At 46.6% G+C, this 27,603-nt stretch overlaps 1 protein-coding gene across 1 annotated transcript in view; it reads left to right on the forward strand.

The window, feature by feature from the left end:
- SOGA1 (suppressor of glucose, autophagy associated 1) overlaps nucleotides 1-27,603 on the forward strand; it is a 105,140-nt gene that overhangs the window by 48,910 nt on the left and 28,627 nt on the right. The window contains exons 4-8 of the mRNA XM_054979207.1: nucleotides 8,561-8,623; nucleotides 20,803-22,041; nucleotides 23,744-23,911; nucleotides 24,734-24,859; nucleotides 26,205-26,435. Coding sequence (XP_054835182.1) covers nucleotides 8,561-8,623; nucleotides 20,803-22,041; nucleotides 23,744-23,911; nucleotides 24,734-24,859; nucleotides 26,205-26,435 — 1,827 coding nt within the window. The remainder of the gene's footprint in view (nucleotides 1-8,560; nucleotides 8,624-20,802; nucleotides 22,042-23,743; nucleotides 23,912-24,733; nucleotides 24,860-26,204; nucleotides 26,436-27,603) is intronic.

Raw genomic sequence — 27,603 nt, forward strand, 5'->3', positions numbered from 1 at the left:
ACACATTCTGAAAGTCCCATCTCTTCCTCACAGAGCTCTTTCTTATAAACAAACGCATGTCTGCACCTATTTGCTCATTGCATCTTACAAAATGTTGTGGGTTAGCATCTCTTAGCAGCATATTTACAGTTTGTTTGTATCTTGTCTGCTTCTTTATGCTACTCTCTTTATGCTACCCTCACAGCATCATCATATGTGTTCATGGTATTTAGAATTATCAGGCTCTGTGGAAGTGTGGTTTATTTATTTGTTTACTTCATTTAGACCCGAACTTTCTCCACAATGGTGACCTAAAGCAGATTACATCATTCTGCTCTCCTCCATGTTTGTTTATTTTAGTTATTTTTATTTACTTTATGTGTACTTTGCCTTTCTCCCCAATAGGGACCCAAAGTGGCTTGTATCATTCTCCTGTTCTCCATTTTATCCTCACAACAACCCTGTGAGGTAGGTTAGGCTGAGAGAATGTGACTGGCCCAAGGTCACCCAGTGAGCTTCCATGGCAGTGTAGGGATTCATAGCTGGGTCTCCCAGATCCTGGTCTGACACTCTGACCACTATGCTGTACTGCCTTCATCACATCAGGGCAGGCTGAATCTTCTTCAGATTATTCCTCTTTATTCCAACTTCTTCCTTTTTTAAGCCCCCCAAAGTGGGTTTTTGCGCATGAGCCTGATGGCCAAGAGCTGCTATGCTATCTCTGCTGACCATCTGTTTTGCACTAGAGCAGCCCACTTCTGGCCTATATTCAGAATTACTCCACATGGATAAAACATCTGTATGAACCCTGACTTAGAATAATAACGCTGTGGGGCAGGAAAGGAACCTGAAGATCATCTATTGTGCTATACATCTGATGCAGATTTCTAGGGCTATGTTGAGTCAAAACGAAAGGCACAGAGAATGTAAACAAGCCATCATGAGGAACTGTTGCAGAGATGTTGCAGGACATATTAATAAACCTTTTAACCACATTTTAGAATGGCTCAAGCAAGCTGTGCCATTCTCATAGGAGACAAGAAAACAATCCCAGGCTGCTGTGGCCTATAATAATATTCCTTCCCAAACCCACCAGCTTAAGCCAGATGTGTTTTGAGGATTCTCCATAGAAAGCTTTCCTTGAACTTCAGCTCTGTCTAGCCCATCCTGTCTGCCATCTCTGGTCTGAGTAAGGAAGAAGATCCTGGACCTGCTGGGAAGGGACAGAGATGCTATTCCCACTTCCGCAGAATGCCATTCTGAAACAGTATGCCTGAGGAACAGAGGTTGCAAAAGATGATGCTAGAGACCATCCTGACTCATCCTGGTTTGAGGCCTCCTCAGAGAGCAGAACAATTGCCATCTTCACTCTCTCTCTGTCTCTGGTGTTTGCCGAGCTAAAGCACTGGTCCAGGGAAGAGCCATTTTCAGTGCTTTTGCTGTACTCACGATTTTCTGTATTTTTTCTGTGTCCAACGTCTGCTTCAGTGTTATAGAAACATTTCCCTTTAGCTGCCTATACACAATATCTTATCTACCAAAGTAGGACATAGGCATGTTTACATAAAATAATGTAGAGTGCACATAGTTTCGATAAGCTCCATCTTTGCCACCAGACAATGCCAAGGAGTCTGATGGTCGAGGCAGAGCAGAGTTTGCCCTTAATCTTAAGATATGCCAACTACACTGGAGAATTCCAGGAGAAAGGGCCCTCCTCAGAAGTGCCCTTGAGAGGTAGAACCACCCCCCTGTGTATGATGCAAGGCAGTGATCAGTTAGGGGTGTGAGGTAGTTGGCAGAAGGATTTTCTGCAGAGAGGCACAGAATACTTTGCCTCTATGATATGCAGCTTTGCCTGAATTCTTGTCTGGAGTAGTTAAAGCTACTTTCAGGAAATTGATTGATGGTAGCAACTTGTCAAGGGAATGGGAGGTTGTTGCAGGCTGTGTCCTCCTGAGGTGGATTTCAAATTTAGAAAAACAATGCAGTGCAAACAGTAACCTAAGTAATAAACTACAACCCTGGGCAGTTCCATTTTATGAGTTTTGCACCTTCTCAGGCAGACTATTCCACAAGGTGGGAGCTGACACAGAATGCTCATGTGCATGCGGAGCAGGGGGACCTTCAGCAGACTGCTCAAATGAGCATAGTTATCGTGGCGGGGCATGTTAGGGGAGTGGTCCTGTAGACACGTGGATCCTCGACCATGAAGCGCTTTCTGTTTTGGCATTACAGTTATTTTGATTCCTACATTTTGTGTGTGATTTGTGATGAGAAGATAAGAAAATGTCTTTCTTCAGATGCAAATTGATGAATGGGAACTCCATCTTCTAGGAATGCCACATCAAATAGTTAACTTTTAATTTTTTGAGAGCAGGCAGTACAAATATTTAGGTGATGACAGCCCATGAAATCCAGCTGGCATCTGTTGGGGAATTCATACCTTTCAACAAATTTATTTATACCACCCTCTTTGGCAGTGATCCCAAACTTTGTCTTAGTGCTGTTCTGCAGAAGAAAGAGCTGGCATATTTATGTGAGCCCTGAGTGTGATCTTAGAACAGTTACGCTCCTTATACATTAGCAGGAAGTAGAGCCCTCAAGACGCCTTTCGGGCTTGACTTTACTGCCTGCAGTGCAGATTCAAGTACTCTGTTGTTTGCATCATCAGTACTTATAAGCCGGTTATCAGACCTTTGTTATTGCCTGGCCGTCCGTCCCTCTCTCTCTGCCTGCCTCTGCCTCTAGAAGACTCTGAGCAGGGGGGCAAGCTTGCTCCTAAGGGGATTATGTGCTGATTATTCTCCAGCTGGAGGGAGCATCTCTGATAATTGGATAAGTGTTGGAAAGGCCAATTAATTGTCACACTTGTGCCTGTTTGCACCTGTGGCTTCATTTGTCCTGCTGAGAGGGATTCAGAAGGACTTGTTTACGCTTGAGCCTGGGGCATCAGCTAGGAAGGGGGTGAAAGGGATCTTATGCATACATCTGGTGGCATCAGTATGGTAGCAGTCAAATCTAATCACATTTGTCAGCTTTGGCTATCCAGTGAATTTAGACACAAACCACAGCGTAAAAATGCATTGAAGAAAAGCAGGGCAAACAAAGCAGGAAGAAAATAGGCCCAGTCAAATCTGGCCTAGCCACCTCCGGTGGTATTCTGCTTGGCAAACCGTCCTGGTCACAGCACTTTCAGATTGTGATGATAGAATGGCCACAATCATTGTGTTGCCCTGTACTGTTGATGAGCTGTGTTCTGAGATGGGGGGGGGGGGGTCCCTCGTGTTCACTGAACTTTCTCAGAAAAAAGACAAGTGCATTTTCTCTTGTGACAGCATGACTTTCGTTGTAAATGCCAGGTTTTGTTCTCTATAATCTCATCTATACTTTGTCAGTTTATGTGACAGCAGGCCTATGGTAGTATATACTCTGTGCTAAAAATAAATAGACTGGAATTCTGTGCCAGGACAAGGCAACCCTTATTCTGCTTCAAGGGAAGCTGAATTCTACAACCTGTTTTGCAAATGCAAAATATGCAAATGTGCACATGTTTACTTTATTTGTTTAATTCTGCTAGTACTGGAAAGTGATCAATAGGTATCTCAAGAGCACTGATGTACTGGTTGCTGGTCATGGTCAATCTTCAGACTTCTGGTTATATTTCATCTTGTATTGCTCACACGCTCTTCAGCTCTAGTCTGCACTGGACAATTGCAGTGCAGCTATGCAGTCACGGAACACTTTTAGACCTGACAATTGAGTGCTGGTGTAGGAGGCAGTATCCTATGGGGTGGATGTTTCTAAAACATTGCAAGGTGTTCTGTACTAGATCCCTGTTGGAGAAGATGCCTGCAGAAATGGTGGTTTCAGCAGAGTGAGCCGAGCAGCCTCCACACCCTTCATACTCAGGCTCATTGCTGTGTGTAGTGTTATTGGCATTGATGAAACATAAGTTATTAGCTTGCTTTATCTCTTTCTTTTTATACTTTAGTAAAGGATGGGAACAGGAATGGCTGGCTCAACTACCTTTCTAGGGGATCACTTAGTGCTGCAGTGGAAATGGGTTGGATTTCCATAGAAGCTGTGATCAAGCGGTGCGTTATTTGTGCTGCTGCCTTCATACCTCGCCTTCTTGCTTGTTATGCGGGGTGCGCCAAGCCACAGAGAGATGCTTTTGAAGAAAAGGTTTATCCTTAATAGGAGTGGCTTGGATTTCTGAGCCTTGGCAGAGGCACCCACTCACATTTCACAGCCGCATTTCTTGGCTATGGAACTCTAACACCAGCTTGTGAATATTTTTGGCTCAGGATATGTGGACAGAATGGCATCCAAGGGGCATTGTCGAGACCCCCCTCCCTGTATAAGTTATTGATGTGTGTTTCCCTCCACAGTTTACCAAACACTTTGTGGGGCGAGGTGTTGGAGGTTGCAACAGGCAGCTTGGCTTGTCATTTCTTCCTTATGGGGAGCTCTTTAAAAGCACTGGCTTTATTCCAAGGCTTCTTCAGTGGAGATGTAGGTGGGGGTGGGGAATGCTTGTTAGGAGGGGGAAGAGAGACATAAATTAAAGAGAAACCTTTTATTGCTGAGTATTCACCAGCCGTTGAGCTTCAAAAGGTGGCCTAATAAAAGCTATCCGCTTAACCAGATAATTGAGTAATTTAAGTGCATCAAACGCCTTATAGTCTTAGTCAGCGTTAAAGCATCCTTTTGAATTTCTTATTCCAGATTTATAAGCAAGGCATGAGGCTTGATGAGAGCAGTATTCCTATTTCTACCCAGCAAATTCCTGGCTGAGCTGAGATCAAGGTCCAAGTCTTCACGTTCCAATTACAGCTGTGGTGTCTCCATTTTGGTTAGCTTGGTTTTTGATGAAAGGTTTGGCAGTAAGATAATATGTTAGACCATTGAGGAGGAGGAAAGAGAAGTTGTGGATTTGGCAGAGAGAGTTTCTAAAGTCACTTTAAATTATACTATTCTTTTTGTTCCTTTGGAATTTGAACCCATGTTGACAGTGCAGTCCTCAGAATACTTCCCTGGGTATAAGCCCCATTGAATAGACATGAGTATACTTGCTTAGGATGGTATCGCTTGTTAGAAGAAAAGCATGCTTATACCTGCTCTTCTACTCAGACAAAGGCCTATCTAGTCCAGTATTCTGTTTCCAGCTGCAGCAAGCCTGATGTCTCTGGTAACTCTTAACACGGTGCAAAGGCAACATCCCTCCACTGTGGTTTATCCTCAGCACCAGGCAGAGGCTCCATTCTTAGCTGTCATGGCTAACGGTCATTGATAGCCATTAGTCCCTCTCCATGAATGCATCTAATTCAGATTTAAACCTGTCTAGGGCTGGTTTTAAAATGCAGTAGAAAAAGGTGTTAGAATTAGGAGGTGGCAGAATGGGTTGAACCATTTCAACCTGCAGGTTGGGGAGGCTCCTCTTTAATGCTCCCCATGTAAATCTTAAATAAACAAAGAAACTCACTTCAGTAGTAGTACATCACAGAGAAAGGTTCTAGCCTAATCTTTCATTTGTGCTGTGCTAGTTTTCCACTTGTAAGGAGTGATTAATTTAGGAGAACAGCAATCCTTCATCTGCAGTCTGGAATGGTACAGTCCATTATACCTTGTCTGTACTCTGTCACTTTAGCACTACAGGCCTGCCTGTTTAGAGCAGTCCTAAGATGATAGCCATTTAATAAACATATTTCTAGGGGTGTACACAGGAAAAGAAACTGGTACATTCGGTTCGGTAATACTACTTTTGACAAGCTATGCTTTTCTTACTGTAAGTGGCACCACAACCCATCCTCTTAAAATGGGAGAATATATTTCCTACTTGGGATGCTGGCCTGTGCTGCCTCTTAACTGGATTTGGTTGCAGTCCTTGGTGACAATCTTACAAGGGTTACAAACTGCATTATTTGCCAGTTCACTCAGTGAGGTGTTTTCCACATGCACGCTTACACGAGGTTTTCTGAGTATTCGATCCACAAGGATCAGATCTGCTTTGAGCCTCTGTAATTCTGCACTTGAGGGAGTCAAACGGAAGTGGTGTCTATTTTTTCTGCAGTAGAAAATGCCCCATTTCTGTTGAGGACTTTCTGTTCCATCAGTTGATCGGCTGAGAACTCATCAGTTAATCAGCTAAGTACAGGTCAGGTTCATCAGTTGATCAGCTGGGGAAACCTGCCAGTTTTGTTCTGTTTCTTTTTTTTAAATGCACCAACCTTGCAACATTGTTAGAAAGCCCTGGTATGAGTTTCCTGGGGAAAAAATTTGGGTATGTACTTAGGGAGAAAAAAATGCAGAAAACCTGCATTGACTCTACAGCTGATGCAACCTTTCACTATGCAGAATGCAATAAAATCTTGGAAGCAGTTTGGAGACTGAGTTGGGGTATTTTGACCATGCATGCAGAAATCTGGAGAGAAATTGATCCAGTATGGGGCCACAATTGATGAAAAAGCCCAGTACGCAAAAGACCTGAGTTTTTCATCACAGCTCCCGCCCCCCAAACTTGATAAGAGTAGAGGAATAGTTGCATCAATCCATTCTTTTGTCTCCAGCAAAACTGACATGGTCCAGAAAACTTATTTAATTTAACTGTTGCTGATTTCAGTATTCTCCCCTCTCTGGACTCCAGTAAAACTAACCAGGTCAGGAGGAAAAATCTTGTCAATATTGCCAGTGGTTTGACACTTAAAAAATTATAAAGTATTACTTTGTGCTCTAGGCTGTTGGGTGTATATGCCTTTGTGTGAGGGGAAGAATCTATGCTGGTGAAATTGACCACTATTGAGAGGTTAGTAAAGGCTGATGCCCACAGTAATGGGGGGGAAATGAAGAACTGGATAAGCGACTAAGAACATTTTTGGTAGAAAGAAAAGAAATTAAATTATAGGAAAAACTGGCAAAAATACTGACTGGACATCTAAAAATCTTCAGATATAACTTATCTGTTCACTGTTAGCACAAAAACACAGGGAGGTTCAAATCTTACATATTAATACCCAAGTGGCCCTGATCTGTGGATACTTAAATCTGGAGATTGGAACCACAAACGGACAGGACAGATCTTCCTATACACCTGAAAAATGCCACAGGTTTGCAGAAAAATCTTAAGTCTTAAGTCTTTGGTTTTAAAAAAACCCATAATGATAAAAGGAGTGCCTGTAGGTTTAACCAGATGCACTCAGTGGCTGTTGTTAAGCAACCATAACAGTTTAGCCATTATTCCAGGCTTGGTTTCTCTCAGTAAAAAGCAAGAGGAGGAGGCAGAACCCTTTCCCAGGTTGTCTTGGCCTTTGAAGGAGGACTGTTTGGGGCCAGGCCCAGAAGCAACCACTGAGTGACTTGATACCACATGACTTGGGTTAAAATTACTCAAAATACTAGAAGCAATGTCTGTAGCTTTAAGGAATAAATGCTCTCAGCAGTTGTTGCTGGGCAACCACAACAGTATCGCCAATTGAAGCCTTGGGTTCTGTCAGTAAAAGGCAAGGGGAGGGGCGAGGGATCTTTTAAAAGCTGTTTTGACCTTTGAAGGGGAATGAAGGCCAGGCCTGGCAGCAAACACTGGGTGATTTGATGCAATGCAAGTTTCATGACTCACCCAGGCCTGGTTGCTTGCTACTGTTCAATAGCAGCCTCCCCACAAAAGCCAGTGTACTGTGGTGGTTAGAGTTTCAGAGTAGGATCTGGGAGACTCAGATTCAAATCCCCACTCTGCCATGAACACTCTTTGATTGACCTTTGGCCAGTCATACGCTCTCAACCTAACGTATCTCGCGGGGATGTTGTGTGAATAAATGGAGGTGAGGGTGATGTAAGCTGCTTTAGGTCCTCATTGTGGAGAAAAGCAGTATATTTAAATGAAGTAAATGAATAAATATAGATGGAGGTAGGGGGCAGATAAAAGGTAAATTGTTTTGTGGGTTTGAAGGAGAGAAGGATGTAGGAAAAGGTGAGCATATGGAGAAGGGAGCCAGGAGAAGAGAGAGAAGAAATAGCATTCGGAAGGGGATACAGCAAAAAGTGAAGTACCCCCTCCTGCAAGTCCTTGCAGGGTCCCCACCATGCAGCAGGGCCTAACTTAGCCATCACCACGCAACTGGGCCATAGGAGAGAGGCTGCTGGGGAGAGAGGGAAAGGGTGAAGACTGGGCAGACAAATGTTGATGTGAAGAAGAGAAAGAAGCAGGAAAAGGGGGAGAGACTGGGGGGCATGGAAGGGAAAGAGGACATGGTAGGGGAGGGGGAGATGAAGTGCTCCCTCCCCACAAGTCCTTGCAGGTCCCCCATTTGTAACGTTCTAAATCTACCCTCCAGCATGGCCATTGATTAGTTAAGTGTTTTCAGTATTACAGAAAGCAGGCATTTATATAGTTTTCTTAAGGTATCAGTTGTACAAGTTGCATGTTGGCACTTAATCCAGAGTAGCTGCCATCATTCTTACCATGTATTTATAGCAAGGTAGGTAGAGATAACTGAAGGCTTGGAACGGATAAGAAGTCTAATCATGCTGAGAAATAAACATCAGTGTCCACCGATCACTAATCCATTTTCTTTTTTAATTTCAGAATTCTTTGAAGAAAAGAGGATCACGCTCTCTTGGGAAGGCAGACAAAAAACCATCTGCCCAGGTAACTCTTTGTGTGTCTTTTACAAGTGTATGTCTTTTACAAGTATAGCCTGCAATGTATATTAGCTGTATAAGGTTGTGCTGGAATATTTAGTTATTTAGAGTCTACCTTTCTAGTTGAGACTCAAGGTAGATTGCAGAAGACAAAACAGTAAAATACATATAACAATGCAAGATTAGAAATTGCTGCTTAATCTTGCACATGAGGGCAGTACTCCTGCTCATTTAATCTCATTTACACTGGCAATCACAGTTGACTTTGACTCCTAAGAATCAATTGTGGGGATTATGTTGGTTATGGGAAAAAAATACCTAACATGTGGCTTCCTGGACCAGGTTTGTTCAGCTTAGCATGGTCATGCCCTAAAATGGGGATTCAGCCCTGCTCTGTGACAGAAAAGTTGTGCACTGAGCAATGAGGCTCAAGCTTGACCATGGCCCCTTGTTTGGCATTTAAAAAAGCATAAGGAGTGGCCCATAAATGCAGCGGCTGGGTGATTTGAGAGTTTTTGTAGACAAGCCAGGTGGAGAGCTCTGCTTCGCTTGTCTTGCATCAGATGCCCCTTGAGCTGTTACAATCCCAGCAGTTGTGTGCATCACAGTAATTAAAGCCCTAGTTAGGAATGGGCAGCAGACCTGTAAATCTCCAAAATGCCTTAGCTTGCCCACTACCTTCCCTGCTGCTGCATACTTAACGAGTTGCAACATGCTCTTGTAAATAATTACTTTTCATCTGCCAGAGAGCTGAGGGGTGTATGTGTGTTAATCTTCCAAATGTTCTCAAAGTCGATATACCATGATGCAAAGGGTCAGAGCTGAAGGTTGTAAGTGTACAGCAGAGGCACTTCAGGGTAGTTGCTCATGCAGTTGCTTTTCTTATGCATATTGAAATGCTAATGACCACGTTTTAAACAAGTGGTAGAACAATGGCAACACTCCCCCCTCCATTTTGTGTGTAGGTTTAGTTCTTGGGTTGTAGTAGTTAAATACTCTGCAGTGTGTTGGCTGACCCTGAATAGCAGTAGAACATCAAGAATATATTAGCCAAATCCCCCACAACAATGCCAAAGGGTGCCATTAGAAAGAAGCAATTGATGCAAATGAAATAGCTCAGTGGCAGAATGAGGGCCAGAATGAGTAGCAGTACACTGCAATGTAGTGTTGATTTTTACATGGAGTTTATACCCCTTGCTGAGACAAAAATTAATACAGTAAGACGTGCATTTGTTAGACAAATAGCTGGGGGAAATATGGATATTTCTCCTAAAATTAGTGGTGCATTCCTAATTTTGGGTGGCTGAATAGCTTTGCCAATATATTCATGGTTTCTTCAGAGACCTTGAAGGGCAGATGTTTACAACATAGAATATATTGGAACAGCAGCTTTATCTTCCTAACAGAAATAATCAGAGGTTGTGGCTCTTAAGAACTGGGAATCTTTTGTTCCCTTGAGCACCGGAACCAGATATGGCATCCTTGTATGTACTGTGCTTCGGTTTTAAATTCCTCAGATGTGGAAAGGGCAATATAACAAACATCAGCTCACTCTCCGTTCATTGCCTGGGAAGGGGTTGCCATGTGCGAAGAATGAATGGGAGGGCGGGTTATGGTTTGGGCAAAGCTCTAATACTAGGCAATTTGTAGGAAGTGCTTTCCATGCAGAAAATCTGTAGGGTAAAATTTGGGGCTATGGTTAAGATCTAGACACCTGGATAGGTGGTTGTTATATCAACTCTGTCCTTCCCTGTCACTGCCAGTGTCTTGGGAAGAGACCAGGTGTACATAGTGGGGCTGGCTCCAGGTTTTGGGGGGCCATGGGCAGAGAGTGCTCAGGGCGCCACATGCCCATTGCCCTCCCACCCACCTGCCCCCACCTGCCTGTGCATCCTTAATATGCCTGCTTGCAAGCTCTCCCCACCACCTGCAGTCACAGCTGTCCACACTGCCTGCATACCCTTTCCCTAATGGTGCTGGGTGGTGGGTGCCACTAGGAGTGCAGCTGCCATGGCCACCTGGAATGCTGATGCTTTATGTACCACCCTCACGTCCTTCTCCAGCAGCACTACGCAGCATGTGCAGCTAGGAGCAGAGGTGACAAAGCACGTGTAAGCAGGCAGTGAATAGGTATGAGTGCAGGCATCAGGGAAGATGGGAGAGTAGGGCCCCATCACCTGCCCCACCTCTCCATGTGCTGATGCCAACCCTGGTACACAGAGAGTATTCAGCCATGTGGGAGTAAGATTACATGTCTTACTCTGTCAGTTTGGATTCCCAAGCTACTCACTCTTCTTGAGAGTTCTTGAACTTCCTGTCCACATATATCATCCATGCATACACCAGTACATGATTTATTTGAAATGAAAATAACCTCAGCAGGAAATTAAAAGGCCCATCTATCTTCTCTGTGAAGGTCCATGACTGCTTTCTGCACAGTTGTTAATATTGGGTTAGTGGTTTGGCTGTTCTTATGGCTAGATTTCACCGTGTAAACTGGGTTTTCTTTAGGCGGCTTTGGGAGTTCTGTGCTGAGAACACCATATTCTTTATGATTGCAATCCTGTGCATACTTACTTGGGAGCAGCAAGCCCCATTGAACACAGTTAATCTTTTGTGTAAACATGCATAGTATTGGACTGCATATATTGAAAATGTATGTAAATGAGCACATGCCCTGAGCCGATTCCCCTCTCCTTTCCGTCTGTACAGTGGAAGGAAAATACAGCAGACCCAGCATAAGCGGCACTTATTTTATGACTCGCAGTGTAGTTTGGGTGCCATTAAAGGTGCTCCCCCTTCACTTTATGCTGAGTTTCACCGGGAAGCTCTCCCCAATCAGAATATCACAAAAGAGTGATCAAGGTTTTGAGTTTTCTAGAACTCTTCATCAGGCTGAATCTCTAGAACAACAACAAAAGGGGGGGTCCATTTCAACACTCTACAAATTGTAGAAAAACAGGGTTTCTCACCTGTAACTGTTGATCGTGGAGTCTCTTCTGTGCAGCCCCACATTGGGACTGCGCAGGCGCAGGCCAGCCGCGGAAAAGATTTTTCTAGCTCTAAGAGATGTGAGGGGGACGTTCGGATCCACCGCGCATGCGCGCCGGTGTTCCCGCCAATTTTGAATGCATATATATCCGAACGTCCCCGGCATTCCCTCAGTTCACCTGAGCCGCCGGAGAAACAATGGAAGAAACCAAGCACTCACAGCGGGGCAGGCGGGAGGGAATGTGTGTCTGCACAGAAGAGACTCGACGATCAACAGTTACAGGTGAGAAACCCTGTTTATCGTCTTCGTCCTTCTGTGCAGCCCCACATTGGGAGAGTAACTAGCATCTCACCAATGGGGGCGGGTGTGAGTGTCTACTTGAACAAGGACTGCAGGACAGCTGTGCCCACAGCCGAGTCACGTCGTGCATGCACATCCACAGAATAGTGCTTGATGAAAGTGTCTGCAGTGGACCATGTCGCAGCTTGGCAGACGTCCCGGAGCGGCACTCCTCGCAGGAAGGCAGCAGAAGCAGCTTGCGCTCGAGTGGAATGAGCGGTAACCAACAAGGGACACTGGACTCCAGCATGCTGATAGCAAAGTTTAATCGTAGACACAATCCAGCGAGAGATGGACTGGGCAGAAGCAGGTGAGCCCTTGCGAGGGCCAGAGTAACACACAAACAGGGCAGGAGACTTCCTGAAACATTCGGTGCGGTGCAAATAAAACAATAAAGCACGCTTTACATCCAATGTGTGTAGTGCTCGTTCCCCTGGGGATGAAGGTGTTGGAAAAAAGGAAGGGAGGAACACCTTTTGCTGTAGGTGAAACCTTGAGACTACCTTGGGCAGAAACTCCATGCTAGTGTGGAGCATGACAGTACCAGGGAAAAACTGCAGGAAGGGAGGGTCACACCGCAGGGCAGACAGCTCCCCAACACGCCTAGAGGACGTGATTGCTACCAGGAAAGCCACCTTCTGAGTGAGCAAAGGTAGGGGACAAGAAGATAGAGGCTCAAAGGGCTGGAGCATCAGCCGGGAGAGAACCAGGGAGAGACTCCATTGCGGAATGGGATGGGCCCTAGGAGGGAAGGTCTTGAACAGGCCCTTCAGGAACTGCTTGGAAAGCCAGTGAGTAAAAACTGTCTTCCCATCAATCTGCTCATGGAAGGCAGAGATTGCAGCCATGTGGACCTTAACACTGGAAAACGCAAGGCCCTGGGAGCAGAGTTCCAGGAGGTAGTCCAGGATGACAGGAAGCGGGCAACTAAAGGGAGAAACCCCCTTCAGGGCCAACCACCGGGAAAAACGTGACCACTTCCTCTGATAGGACAACCTGGTGGACGGTTTCCGGGCATTCAAGATCACCCCAAGCACTCTAGAAGAGAGGCTCACTCCCGGGTGCCCAGAAGCCAGGCAGTCAGATTCAGTACAGCCACATCGTGATGCCACACCCCGTCCCTGGTTAAGAGGTCCGGGGCGTGAGGCAGGGGGAGGCATCGCCCCTGGGACAGGGAAAGCAAAAGGGGGAACCAATCCTGGCGAGGCCACCGAGGGGCAACGAGGATACAGTGGGTTCGGAAGGCCCTGATCCTGGAAAGAACCTTGTACAGGAGCGGGAAGGGCGGGAAGGCATAAAAGAGCCCTGGGGACCAAGGTATTTGGAAGGCATCCCCTAGGGAGTGGCGGCCAATGCCGGCCCGGGAGCAGAACAGCGGGGCCTGTTTGTTGCGGGCAGTGGCGAAGAGGTCGACCAACGGCGTGCCCCATGTGCGGAAAACCTGGTCGAGGTAAACCCTGTTTAGGGACCACTCGTGCTGAGGCAAAAACACCCTGCTCAGCGCATCCGCCGAGGTGTTGAGATCCCCGGCAATGTGCACGGCTCTGGGAAGGACGTTGTTGACCATGGCCCAATTCCATAGGGTCGTTGCCTCCTTGCAGAGCTTGAGCGAGACCGTCGCTCCCTGCTTGTTGAGGTAGTAGCAGGCCGTGGTATTGTCCGACAGGACCTGAACCCTCCTGTTCCGAATGGCATCTGCAAAAGAAGCGAGGGAGTAACGGATCGCCCTAAGCTCAAGAAGGTTGATATGCATGGATGCCTCAGATGGGGACCAGATGCCCTGAGCCGAAAGCTGTCCACAGCGCCCCCCCCATCCCAAGTTGGAGGCATCGGTATAAACCGTGACCTCAGCTAGGAAGGGGCCGAAAGGACAACCTTCAGACAGGTTCCCAGGGACAGTCCACCAGGCCAGAGAGCGCAGCACCACCCTGGGGATGGAAAACCTTTGGTGCTGACCCATGGTGAGGGGGTTGTACCTCCGGACAAACCAGTTTTGCAGAGGCCTCACACGCAGGCGCGCAAAGAAAACCACCCCTGTGGTGGAGGCCATAAGGCCCAACAGAGTCTGAACCAAAAGGGCAGTCTGATACCGGCAATGCATAAAATGCCGGGCCAAAGCGGAAAGCCTGGCCAACCGGTCTGGGGGCAGGTAGGCTCTACCCAGCAGGGAATTGAAATGGACCCCAATAAACCTAATGGCCATGCCTGGGGTCAGGATAGACTTATCCCCATTAACCACCAAGCCCAGCCTAGCCAGCACGGACAAAGTGAGGGCAATATGGGCCTGGAGAGAGTCAGGCGAGGGTCCCACCAGGAGCCAGTCATCCAGGTACGGGTAGATAAAGCAACCCTGGGACCGCAGGTATGCCACTACGGTGGCCATGCACTTTGTGAACACTCTGGGTGCAGAGGCTAGCCCGAAGGGCAACACTGTATATTCATACACAGAATTCCCATACACAAACCGCAGGTATTTCCTGTGGCCCTCAAATATAGAAATGTGGAAGTAGGCATCCTTCAGGTCTAGAATGGCCAGCCAGACGCCCACTTCCAGGAGTTCCATGACTCGCGCCAGGGTCAGCATGCGAAACTTCTCAGCCTTCAAATAACCATTGAGGCCTCGAAGGTCTAAGATAGGCCGGGAACCTCCACCCTTCTTATCCACAAGGAAGTATTTGGAATAAAATCCCCATGGGGAAGTAGAGACATTGACCACCCGGACAGCACCTTTGGTAACCAACTCCATAACATTATTGTGTAACACAACATCACAACATGGAGAACAACGGGGAGGGAGTGAGAGAGGGGGTGCATCCGTAAACATTAACTTGTAACCATGGGCCACAATGGACAGGACCCAAGCGTCAGAAGTAACACGTTGCCAACAGGGCAAAAAAGGTCGAAGCCTGTCCAGAAACTGGGCAGCAGAGGAAGCACCCTCGGAGGCCAACGGGGGAGCGTTCAGGCGCAGTCAGAAGACCGAGGGCTTCTGCGCCGAGGTCGAAGGCTTGGGTGAAGAGGGCTGTTGCCTGCCCTTGGACCGGCCGGAGCGCCTGGAAGGGTGACGCTGCTGGGCAGAGTAGGATCGGTGACCGTAGGACTGGCCCGAGAAGAAGCGCCCTTGACGCTGCTGGTAAGGCTGGTAAGGGGTCTGGTAGGATCGGAACCGACCATAGCGATACCTCGGACCCGACGACTGGGCTGAGGGGGCGACCCCGAGGGACTTGGCCGTCTGCTGATTCTTCTTCATCAGGGAGAGGGACTCATCCGTCTTCTCCGAGAAGAGCTGGGGCCCCTCGAACGGGAAGTCCTCCACCTTCGCCTTCTTCTCTGGAGGCAGGGCCGTGGACCGAAGCCAGGCGTGCCGACGCAGGACCACCGAAGTTGCCATCGCTCGCGCTGCAGAGTCGGCGGCGTCCTTGCCAGCTGTCATTTGCTGTTTTGACAGCTTCACGGCCTCGGCTTGGAGGGCCTTAACCAGGTGGCGGCGATCCTCCGGGAGGTCGGAGAGGTAAGAGGACAGCCTCTTCCACAGGAATAGATTATAGGATCCCATTATGGCCTGGAAGTTGGCAATACGGAATCCCAGAGACGCGGATGAGTAGAGTTTCCTGCCCACGCCATCCAGCTTTCTGCCTTCTCGGTCCGCCGGGGCCGACGAGGAACCGGAACGGAACCGAGCCTGACCCTCCTCAGCCACGATCGACGAGGGTTTCGGGTGATTGAAGAGGTACGGGCAATCATCTTGCTTTAAGCGGTAGTACCGTTCCACCTTCTTTGCCGTCGCGGACAGGGACGCCGGCGTCTGCCAGAGCGCGAGAGCGTTATCAACAAAATCCTCCACAGGGGGAAACGCCACCGACGCGGGGGACCCGGAATACAGCGCCTCCAGCAGCTTACTCTTGGGCTTGGAGGTCGTGGAGGAGACGTCTATCTCCAGCGCGGCGGCCATCCGCACCATTTGTTCGGAGAATAGCCTGTAATCGTCATTCGGGGACGATGAGCGGGGCCCACCCACGGTGTCATCCGGGGAAGGATCCGAGGCCGCGTCTGAAGAGCAATCCGACGGTGACGCCAGACCTTCATCATCCTCGGAATCCGAAAACTCCGGCGAGGTTTGCGTCGGAACCGAAGACCGGTGAGCGGTCGGGGCCGACGGATAAGTTGCAGGAACCGGCGGTCGCAGAGGCAAGCCCGGAGGTGGAGGAGCGGGTGCTGGGAGCCCGACTGGCTGAGCCGGAACGGAGACCATCGGAACCGACGGATGTTGCAGGAAGGGCAGCGACTGCTGGAACCACGCCACAAAATCCTGCCAGGAGGTCATGTTCCCAACCCCCGCGACCGGCTGGCAAGGGGGCAGAGGAGCAGGCACCGGGGCAGGCCAGCGAAGAGGCATCGGAACCGACGAGGTAGACGGCAGTGGAACGGAGGCCTCTGAAGGCGCCGGGGCGGACGGCAGGGAGCGCTCAAAAGATTGGAACGGTTCCGGGAAAGGCGGAAACGGCATAAATTCCTCGGGAACCGACGGAGGAGGCGTGCAAGGAGGCGACGGGGTGTGGAGACTCACCACATCGTCGGGTATCAGGACTGGTTCGGCCGGAGAACCAGGCAGCACAGTCGGAGCTGGGGACAATGCACGGCCCTTGGCCCTCGACTTCGCCTTGGCCCTCTTGGACGGGGGCTCCGAAACAGCCTCCGGAACCGAAGGCTTGGAGGAGGACTTCGGCTTGGGCGCGGAATGCTTCTTGGCCTTCCGGCTCGAAGGACGATCCCCGGAACCGGAATCAGGTCGGGCCTCCGGAACGGGTTGCCCCGTCGGTTCCGAGGGGAGCGGCTCTGGCGACTTACGAGACGGCGCCGGTGACGGAGCGGCGGAGCGCGGCCTATCTCCCGAAGAGCCCGATGGCTTGGGGGGGAGAAGGTTGGCATCCCACAAGAAGGCACGGAGCCTGGCCTTCCGATCACTCCTTGCCTTCGGAGTGAAGGACATACAAATGGAGCAGCGCTCGACAACATGCCCCTCGCCCAGGCAGATGAGGCAGAGCTCATGGCCGTCCGAATGGGTCATCTTAGTGCCGCATTTATGACACTTTTTAAACAAAGATGTCTGCGACATAATGAACGGTATCTCCCGACAGATGACAAGGGGAAAATACCGACCAGCAGAAGAAACGATCCAAAACTCCGAAGAGACGCTGGAAACGAACGCTAGACAATAAGAACCTTTTCGACGGCGGCGAAAAAGGAACTGAGGGAATGCCGGGGACGTTCGGATATATATGCATTCAAAATTGGCGGGAACACCGGCGCGCATGCGCGGTGGATCCGAACGTCCCCCTCACATCTCTTAGAGCTAGAAAAATCTTTTCCGCGGCTGGCCTGCGCCTGCGCAGTCCCAATGTGGGGCTGCACAGAAGGACGAAGACGATCTAGGGGCCTCCATCATCCCCGAGACATTTTCTTTTCCCTTTCTCGTTTTTTCAATTATATATCCAGCCTGCTGAAGAATTCAGGGAAACGTGAAAACTTGCTCACTGTTTTGTGATACTTTGGTTGATCCTAATGAAAAAAAAAATTACACTACATTGTTTTTGGAATTTGACATGTAAGCTTTTTGAGGGACGGTGAAAATCAGGCCCCAGTAGTCAGAAGCCTTAAGGATTATATGCTGCTTTCCTATTAAAGGACTTCTATTGAACCACAGTGCACCCCATTTGGTGTTCTGAGACAGCATGAATATTTACTTGCATCAGAGATCACTGTGTCCCCAGCAATTCCAGGGGAGGTTTTTTATTCAGTGAATTTTTCAGTTTTCTTCATGCTGTGCTGGAATCTGGTTCATGAAGTTTTTGAAAATGTAATACGGCAGTGTATGACTTTTAGAGAGTTAATAATAGCCTCTTTTCAGCTCTGGGCTGATGTAATCTCAGGCATGACCGTTGCAGTTGAATGTTCGTACTGTACTGGCCATCTGGAAAGGAGATCTTGAGTGCCTGGTGGAGAGTATCTTGACTGGGGGAAAGATTTGTCAGTTTTTTTCCCCCTTAATGAGCCACAGAAACAGGAAATGAACACTGAGTTTTATAACCAACGGTCACTATTTATGAGGTAATATTTATTGAGGGAAAAATTTCAAATCCCCAAATTGCCACAGGGAGTCCAAGAACTCTCCAAACTGTATAGCATTTCCTAACGGTTTTCTTTTCTTTCAAATGTCTGTAAGACAGAGAACTGAGCATTCTCCCCCCCCACCCCATTAATTTCAGGAAAAGGAACATATCCAGCACTTGGAAATATATAGACAGTGACTTAGTCGCATTTCCCCGGTTCTGTTTGGAAACAGCTAGAAACACAGTCCCAACTGTAGCCTTTTTATGTGCTTCAGGGCTTACTTAGGAACAAGAGATCATGAGATCTGGGAGGGCCAGAAGGCTGTCGTTTCCATCCTGTTCCCTCTTTGTTGAATTCTGCTCCCACTCCTTACTCAAATTAAATTGACCTTAGAAGCAGTTCAGATGCACAGGAAAAGTACATGAAGCATTCCTTCCTAGGCTATACCACTCCTTGGAAGGTATTCTTTGTAGATATCTGATGGTTTGGGGAATCAAGGGAATGTTTTTGAAATCCTAATGACATGACTGAAATCCAACAAAAAGAAACATTGCAAAGGGTAATGGAAGAAGTAAGCATGTGTTTGAATTGGGATAGGATAGGTGATTTAGGATTTTGTGAGAGAATTCAGCATTCAAAAAAAGATATATTACGTTTGTTCAGATTAGGATATGCAACTGCAAACGCTTGTTACACTATGTGTAAAATATGAGTGCACAGATTTGGAAAGATAGGGGATTTCCTCATATGCAAACTTGATTAATCAGAGAGTGGGCAGCGTGCATACTCTGGAAGGAAGGAAGATCAAATGTTTCTGGATTCGGCAAAATATGTGGAAGATTTGTATTGTGCAGAAAAATCGTTAGAAGGAGAAACCGATTGGTCTCCAGTACAATTTGTTTTGTATTATCATTCATATTTTCTAAATTGTTGCTTATTTTTTCCAGTTTATATGTATTTGACATAAGGCTTGTTTATTTTGTTGTAAAAGCTAATAAAGTCTAAAGTTCTTTCTCTGTCAGTCCACCAGTTCCTTCCCTTAGGGCTAAGAGAGAACAGTGGGTAATGTCAGAATCCAATTTTTAAGAATTTTGGGAAACCTCACACCCTCCTAGTGATGGTGTTGGGAACCTCTTATAAGGATCCAGTGTCATATTTTTAATTAACAGCAATGTGAGTCTGAGGCAAGTAGTATCTGTTTGGGGGAAGAAGCATTTTCAGGCTTGCGCACGTGCACATTCTCTGCCCACACACTCATCCAACTTGTTTTGAAAATGTTTCTCTAGTCATTTTAAGCAAGCTCTTTTTGTGACAAACAGCATATGTGATTATTGGTTTATATTGTGCAGTCCACAGTCTTCTCTATGTCTCAGAACTTCTGTGGTAAGGCAGCTGCATGAGGAAGAGCAGGCAGAACTGTGGACCTGGGCCTAGGCTGTTGGTTATGACTTGAGGTTACTTTTACAGAACTAAGACCAAAGGACTGATTTCTAGCATTGGGGGAAAAGTTTCATTCTACTCTTGATGGCTGGATAACATCCCACTGCTGAAGCACCTCCGTGCTCTTACCTCTCCAGCTGTTTCTTCTTGCAAAAGTGCTCCCAGCTGAGCATCAGGAAGCTGCCCAGTTAGTGTTTGCTAAACCTTGGCATACCTAGCCTGTTTCCATCAGAAATGAAACTGTTCTGGTCTTATAAAAAGCTCTCTGGAAATCAGAAGTGTTGGCTAATTGATTCAAGTGCCTGGGATGCATGAAAGCATTGCTTTTCTAACATGTATGTTTGTATGTATTTTGCAAACGACAGCCTGCAACTTGGGGCTAAAGATCTGAGACGGGGGAGGGACAGGGTTTCTTAATTCCTTCTGTTGTGGCAGTTTTTCTGCCAGAAATTCCTGAAAAATTTCCATTTGCTGTTTTCCTTCGGGATCATTCTGCCCTTGCCCCCTCTGGTTCTTATTGTGGACTTTTTAAATGGCGGGTTTTGTGACAGAATGATGCTGGCTTTATTTATTTATTGTTTTTTTACCCTATTGTTATTGTTTTATTGTTGAAAATGAGCAAAAAGCTACACATGGGCAGTTTGGCCTTGAGAATGAGGGCTCCTTTGAAAGAAAGTTTCCCTAGAATTCTGGAGTAGATGTGGTTGCAGATTTTTCCCTATCATTGTAGGATGACTGATACTCTTTGATGAGCTTTTTGGCTCTTTTAAAAAAAACTTTCTGTTTTCCAAGATAGAGATGTATTCACAGACATTCTAGTTTCCCTCCTGTTCCAAACCGTAGAGTTGGAAAACAGTAAGTATTACTACATCACCTGACCTCTAAATTTCTAACATGACAGAATTCTCTGGAGCTGTGTTAGATCATTGCTTGGCCTTTGGACTTGCAGGAATATTCCTTCCTTAACAGTTGCTGATCTGGTCTCCTATTAAATCTCCCACCTGCTCAACCCAAACAACCCAGAGTTTACCCCAGGAAACTTGTTCTGTCAATCAGTTATTTTTCATTTAGGCAGCTATTTTAAAATACCCAACTGTAGTCTCAATTCCTGATACTTAAATCCATGTGAACTGTTGTGGAAAGAAATCCCTTGCCAGTGTGAAGGTAGAATTTGGAGGTAACCAGATGAACAGTGCTGGGGCTTTACCCTTTCCTCCCACTCATTATACAGATGTGAACCTCAGTGAAAATCTTTTTTGCAACTTATTTATTTATTCTTGTACCATTTTCTTTCTCAATCTTAGGAGGATAGTGCAGACCTCAAGTGTCAATTGCATTTTGCTAAGGAGGAGTCTGCCCTGATGTGCAAAAAATTGACAAAGCTAGCCAAAGAGAATGACAGTATGAAAGAGGAACTGATGAAATACCGGTCCTTGTATGGGGACCTGGAGAGTTCCCTCTCCATAGAGGAGCTGGCCGACTCCCCTCACTCCAGAGAGGCAGAGTTGAAGGTCCACCTGAAGCTTGTCGAGGAAGAAGCCAACATCTTGAGCAGGAGGATAGTGGAGCTCGAGGTTGAAAACCGAGGGCTGAGGGCAGAGATGGATGACATGAAAGTACAAGGAGACAAAGAACTGTTGGGACAAGACATCCAATTTGCCTTCTCCATGACAAACTGTGGGGACTCAGGGGAGAGTGTAGCAGAGCTCAGGAGGCACTTGCAGTTCGTAGAGGAGGAGGCAGAGCTGCTGAGGCGGTCGCTGATGGAACTGGAGGAGCAGAACAAACTCCTCATGAATGAGCTCAATAAGTACAAGTCAGACCATGACCTAGACATCACCCTCTCTGAGGACAGCTGTTCAGTGATCAGCGAGACCTCCCAAGAAGAACTAGCCACCGCCAAGGTCCAAATCAGTGAGCTGAGTGGCAAGGTCAAGAAACTGCAGTATGAGAACCGAGTGCTGCTCTCTAACCTGCAGCGTTGTGACCTTGCCTCTTGCCAGACTACCCGGCCCATGCTGGAGACAGATGCTGAGGCTGGAGACTCTGCCCAGTGCATTCCCATGTCACTTTGGAGAGAGGTCCCAGTTGGGGGAGAGAATGATGCTAAGGAGAGGGCACCGGGAAATGGCCTTAGCAGTATTAGCAAATCTCATGAAACCAGCCCTAGCAGGCTTCTCAGATCCAAGGACTTTGAGACCCTCCTTGACATCAGGGACCAGGCCGCACTGGTCAGCAAAGCCATCGATGTCCTGATTTCAGATGCCAATGGCTTTACCTCCAGCCTAAAGTTCTGTGTGGATAACGACTGTGCGGAGCTAGTGTTGAGTGAGGCCATGGATAATGAGAGCGCCACGGATTCAAAGCTGATCAATGCCATTTTGATGCGTCTTGGGGTCCTTCAGCAGGAGCTGAACAGTTTCACAAAGAAAGTGGACCACATTGGGGACTGCCTGAAAGACCAGAAAGACTCACTTCCAAGTTCCAGCTCTCATGACGCCACAAAAGAGGCTTTGCGGAAAGATCATAACTCCGAATTCCAGGTGAGGGTTTCCCTCAGGCTTTTGACAGTGATTCCCTTGCAGTTATTGCTTTATTTGCCATGCCTTTTTCTCCTGCTTTAACAAATCCAGAATCTGACACTTCTAATGTAACTTCCCTTTTCTGCCTTCTCAGAGTGAAATGACAAACTAACACCTGGCTCACTGCATGGAATTGAGGCCAGTGATGAGATAGGACTCTGGTTTAGCAGAGTGTGCGTGGGACAGGAGGTGCAGAGACCAGGGGAAAGTATTCTGTGCTGCTGAACTTCTGTGTAGTGCACCACGGAGTGCAGGTGTAGTGCAGAGTAACGGCATAGGCCTTTGCCAGATAGGCTCACATATTTATTTCTTGAGGTGGTAAAAGCCAACATGCAGTTTTAACAACTTACTTTTGCATATGGAGAGAGTTGCCTGAAATAGTACCACTGTGAAACTCTGCAAAGTTAACTAGATTGGAAAAAATGGTAGACTTGAACTCTGATGAGGTAACTTGGGAACTTTTTTCATATACTATTTCAGAGAAATGACTTCTACTGTAGAATGCACTGATAAAGTATTGGCTGAACCAACTCAAATATAAATGTACAACTTGGCCCAGAGGTAGACAGTGATGAGGACTATAACTTATGAGCTCTCATCAGTCTACTAAATAGAGAGGAACTCTTGAGTGTAGGGTGTTGTGCTTCACAGCAGATCACGAACATAACACAGGAATGTTGCATATGTAGTATTGGCTCTTCCACCTGGATTCAAGAACATGGGCTCAGTCTTTACTTTGGACACTGATAATTTATGTTTGTAAAAGATGAGGAGTGTTTCTTGAAGGACTGGATTAGATTGCCTTTTAACTCTAGGATTTATGTTTCAAAGCATTGCTCCTAGGAAGAAAATGTCAAAGCTTTTTTGACAAAGATTGAAGAGAGAGGAAGGAACAAAATATGAATGCTGTTGCACCGTAACCCCTTGTAGCATCAGAAGGCAACCTTTGACAATGCTTGATTCAGTTCAGTTGATGCAGTCTTTTCTCTGGAAGTTCAGGGATACGGAGTAAGGTGTTGTACACAGTATCAACAGGCCTGCACTTGCCCTTTGTAGACTGGATTGATAAATGGGTGCTGGAAATGATGTCTCTGCAAACATATGGTGTATCTGGTGCCTTGGCAAGCTGGTCCTATATCCATGAGCATTCAGCTTTTCTGCCTGGACGCCAAGAGGTAGTGTATCCAAGAACTTCTTTGCTGATCAGGAACTGGTGTTATGGTTAGGGCAAAAGCAAAGCAAAGGTTGAAAGGAAAGGAAGGCATTGTGGGGAGCTGGGTTCGGTTTACAACCTCCTAAAGCACACTCCAATTTTTCAGAGTTCTATTTTTGCGCATGCTGCTGGCCATCCCCTTCCAGTCCCAACTAGCTCCAACCCCACCCCTGGCACTGCATGGCACCATAACTGGTGTTTGCACATTTTTTCCCTCTCTCTCTTTTTCCCCTCCCGCAAACAATCCAGCCCACGTGTCTGCTCATTTTGTGTCTCCTTTTGTTTTCCACTCTGTCTTCTGCCACAGTAGTGAAGCTCCTCCTCCTCTTCATCCTTTTTGTTGTCTTGTAGCTCTCTTATTGTTCTGAGACCCATTGTTTTGTTTATTTTTTCTTTTCTTTTTTTTCCTGCTCTTTTGGTTTGTTCTCATTAACTTGCCCATGCATGCAGCAGTCTGACTTTAGGGAGGCCCCAGACTGGGACATCGGGGAGAGCAGGCCCTCTGATCTCTACCACACCAGTAGCAACACCAGCGCCATTGATATGGACACCAACGTGGGACTCGACCGGAGTTACAAGTCATACCAGCCAGAGGAAAAAGACTCCTATGCCTCTGAGGTATGAATCCACAGACTCCAGGGAAGGGAGAAGAGGGGCTCAGGGCATAATGATGTGACCTGAAAACTGCCAGTTCAAGACACACACGTCTTTAGTGAATACAAAATAAAACTTGAGAATGGAGCATGGTGGGTATGGCATGAAGGCAAACTTAGTGGTCCGTGAAGAAAGCTTCAGCTCGGTTCCTCATATTCAGTGCTTGTCCAGAGGAGGCACTTGATTTTGTTTTGCACACGTCTTACTTTTCTGTGCATTTCTATATAGCACTGACATATAATTTCTGGGTACACTTTATTAAAGCTAGTGTTTAAAAATGACTGATTTAGCAGCTCTCAAATACCAATAACCAAAAAGGAAGCAGTGCAGTTTTTGTATCAACAATATATTTGTTTATTTTATCTAAAATATTTATACCCTACTTTTCTGCTGAGCACCAGGGTTCAAAGCAGCTCGGTGACTATTTCTGAGCAGCTCTAACTCAGCTTGCATTGCATATCTGCCAGGCAAAGACGTTGCATTGGCTGCAAACAAGCCTACTAATCAACCAAATATTTCCAAGATCCCTGATTTCTTGCTGTCTTCTAAAGCCATCACACTATTAAACAGATTAGATAAAAATGCGAAGAACTAGTCAAGGAAATTTGTGACGCTTACCATGGTGATAGTGACAGGGAAGCATAGGATTATGAGCATAGGCCTAGGAGACCACTGACTGAAACTGGCACTGTTCCCTTATGATTAGCAGATCGTAAATGAAAAGGAGGTATGGAGTGCCCCCCATGACGCTTTTTGTGACAGTAGTCTTTGCAACTGTTCCTGCAGATCAAGGAGTTGCAACTGGTTCTTTCGGAGGCCAATGAGAGCTTGAGGGGCCTGCAGGAACAGCTGTCCCAGGAGAGGCAACTGAGGAAGGAGGAAGCGGAGAATTTCACCCAGAAAATCTGCCAGGTCAGAGATATTTGCTGGGAGCCATTCCACAGGCTGTGAGGCAAATGCACAGAGGACTCCAGAACAATCCTTACCACTTCAGGCTTATCCTGGTGCAGCTGTGTATGGAAGTACAAACAACCCCTGCCCTCTTTAGCTAAAGAGGCAAACGCTTCCGACTGAGTCTTTGGGTCCCCCTACATGTTGAATAGCGTACATCGCTTGGTAATGTCATATCTAAACTGTGTTGGTTCTTGGTGGTTTTCTGAAATGCCTCAAAATTGCTAGAAATTTGGGAACAGGTACCTGGAGCAGTTGGACGCCTCTGTTCCCAAATAAAAATGGCCATTCTGGAGCACTTCAGGTAATAATTTGTTGTTCTTGCACCACCAACAGCCAAAGAACCAAAGTTGCATAGGATGCTCTCTTGCAAGCCTGAGAATCCAAAAATTTCTTTGCTTCCTAGACCTTTCTGATGAAATCCCATAACAATATATATGGGTAAAATATAGTGGCAAGACAATTTCCTGGTGCTTTTAGTTAGACCTCTGTGTATATTCCATCTGTGAGTGTTGTATGACTCGGTATTCTGGTATCAGGTATTAAATACAAGGTGCAGAGTGGTAAGCAGTCCAAGCTCTGCTCATGACCCAAGTTCAATCCTGGCAGGAGCCAGGTTCAGGTAGCCGGCGCAAGGTTGACTCAGCCTTCCATCCTTCTGAGGTCGGTAAAATGAGTACCCGGTTTCCTGGGGGTAAAGTAGGTGATTGGGGAGGGCAATGGCAAACCACCCTGTAAAAAGTCTGCCAAGAAAACGTCGGCGATGCTTGCACAGGGGACTACCTTTACCTTTTTTTAAATAAGAATTTAGGTTAGTTGTTCATTTCCCCCTCCCCCCTCCAAAAAAAACCAACAAAAAAGAATTCTGGGGCTCTTGGTTGCACATGCACAACTTGAATGGAAAGTTCAGAAATTTAAACAGGTTGACAGTGTGTCTGCTATGACATTAGTCCTTGCCAAAACAGTCAAAATTTGTCTAAAATCTCTTTATATCCTCAAAATAGAGCATATGGAAAGGTTTCTTACAAACCGTTGGCTTCCCGTGTCCCACAGACTTGATCAGTAGGCAGCCATTTCATGCAGAGAAGTTGCAGGCAGTTCCTTGAGTCCTGTCAACTTCCAAAGCGTCCATTCCAGTACGACACCCATTCCACCTGAGGCCACTGAAGCTCAATATTTGCAACGACTGTCTTCTGTAATCGATCAATAAACAATATTTTGGTGTTGCGTACTGCTGGTCCTGCAACTATTTTATTCTGGTTAACATCCTTGCTCTCCGTCTAACATTCTTGCTCTTCCTGTTCAGCTGAAGGAAGATCACCAGAAGGGCCTCCTGAGGCGGGACTTTGAACTGCAGAGCCTGAACCTTCAGAGGAGGCTGGAGCAAAAATTCTGGAGTCAAGAGAAAAATCTTCTGGTGCAGGAATCCCAGCAGTTCAAGCAAAATTTCTTGCTCCTGTTCATGAAGCTCAAGTGGTTCCTGAAACGTTGGAGACAGGGCAAGATTCTGCAGAATGAAGGCAATGACTTCTTGGAGGTACAGTGAGCGGCATGCACAGGCATGCACGTCCTGTCCAGAGCAAACAAGTGCTTGGAGTACTTCTGTACTACCATTGTCAGATGGCATGTTGTAGTGGGTAGAGTGCTGGACTAGAAAGAACCCTGGAATATCCAGGATTGAATTCCCACTCTGCCGTCACCACCACCACGGTGTGCTTATATACTGCTCTTCTGGACAGATTAGTGCCACACTCAGAGCAGTTAATAAAGTCAGTGTTATTATTATCCCCACAATACAGCTGGGGATCTGGGGCTGAGAGGAGTGGCTTACCTACTGAGCTCATGATAGTGGTGGGAGTCAAACCAGCAGAGTGGTGGTTCAGAGCCCAGCCACTTAACCACTGTGCTACAGTAGCCATGGAAACTTGCTGGGTGACCTTGGGCCAGTCACATTCTGTCGGCCTAGCCTACCTCATAGGGTTGTTCTTGTGAGAAAATGGAGGAGGGGAGAATGAAGTTCTAAGCTGCTTTGGGTCCCTGTTGTGGAGAGAAGTTGGATATAAATACATGCAAAAATACACGTAAATGCATTTTACTTTAGAATAGACAATTATGTCATTTGCATGTATTTTTGCTTCTGTTAATAGTTTTTGCTGAGTTGATGTCTTTTTCCACATTGGCCACATCCTTCCCTCCACACTTCCTGTCACTCATGAGTTCTTATTATGCCAAAGAAAAAGAAAGGAGAAAGATAAGATTAATATAATACAATGGTTGGATCGCACAGTATTATTTCTCCCAGAGGAGAGCAGGTGATGCTGTATGTTCTTGCTTTGGGCTTAAGCAGTATGTATTGAGAAGGGGCCATATCAGCTTAGCTGTATCTAACTCCTCCTGTCCATTGTATGTCTGTGGTCCTTTGAAGGCAAGCTTTGCTATCTAGCCTTCAGTGCTCAGGTTCTCTCAGCTGTACAAAGTATAGCACAATAAAGGTCAGCTACTTAGAGTGATGTTGCACCCAAGGTTTAAGTTTATTTATAAATAACTTTTGTGTTCAGTTGGATCTTAATGCAAATAAGAAACCCACCTTGGCTGCAGTATATATTTGATGTCTCTTCTGAATTCTGTCCTGTGTGAACAACATTCACAAGTGATAGGAGTAAAAAAGCACACGAGGTTATTTTCATGGATGAAAATGCGCAAAG

The sequence above is a fragment of the Eublepharis macularius genome, chromosome 5, assembly GCF_028583425.1.
Source record: "Eublepharis macularius isolate TG4126 chromosome 5, MPM_Emac_v1.0, whole genome shotgun sequence".
Taxonomy (NCBI): Eukaryota; Metazoa; Chordata; class Lepidosauria; order Squamata; family Eublepharidae; genus Eublepharis; species Eublepharis macularius.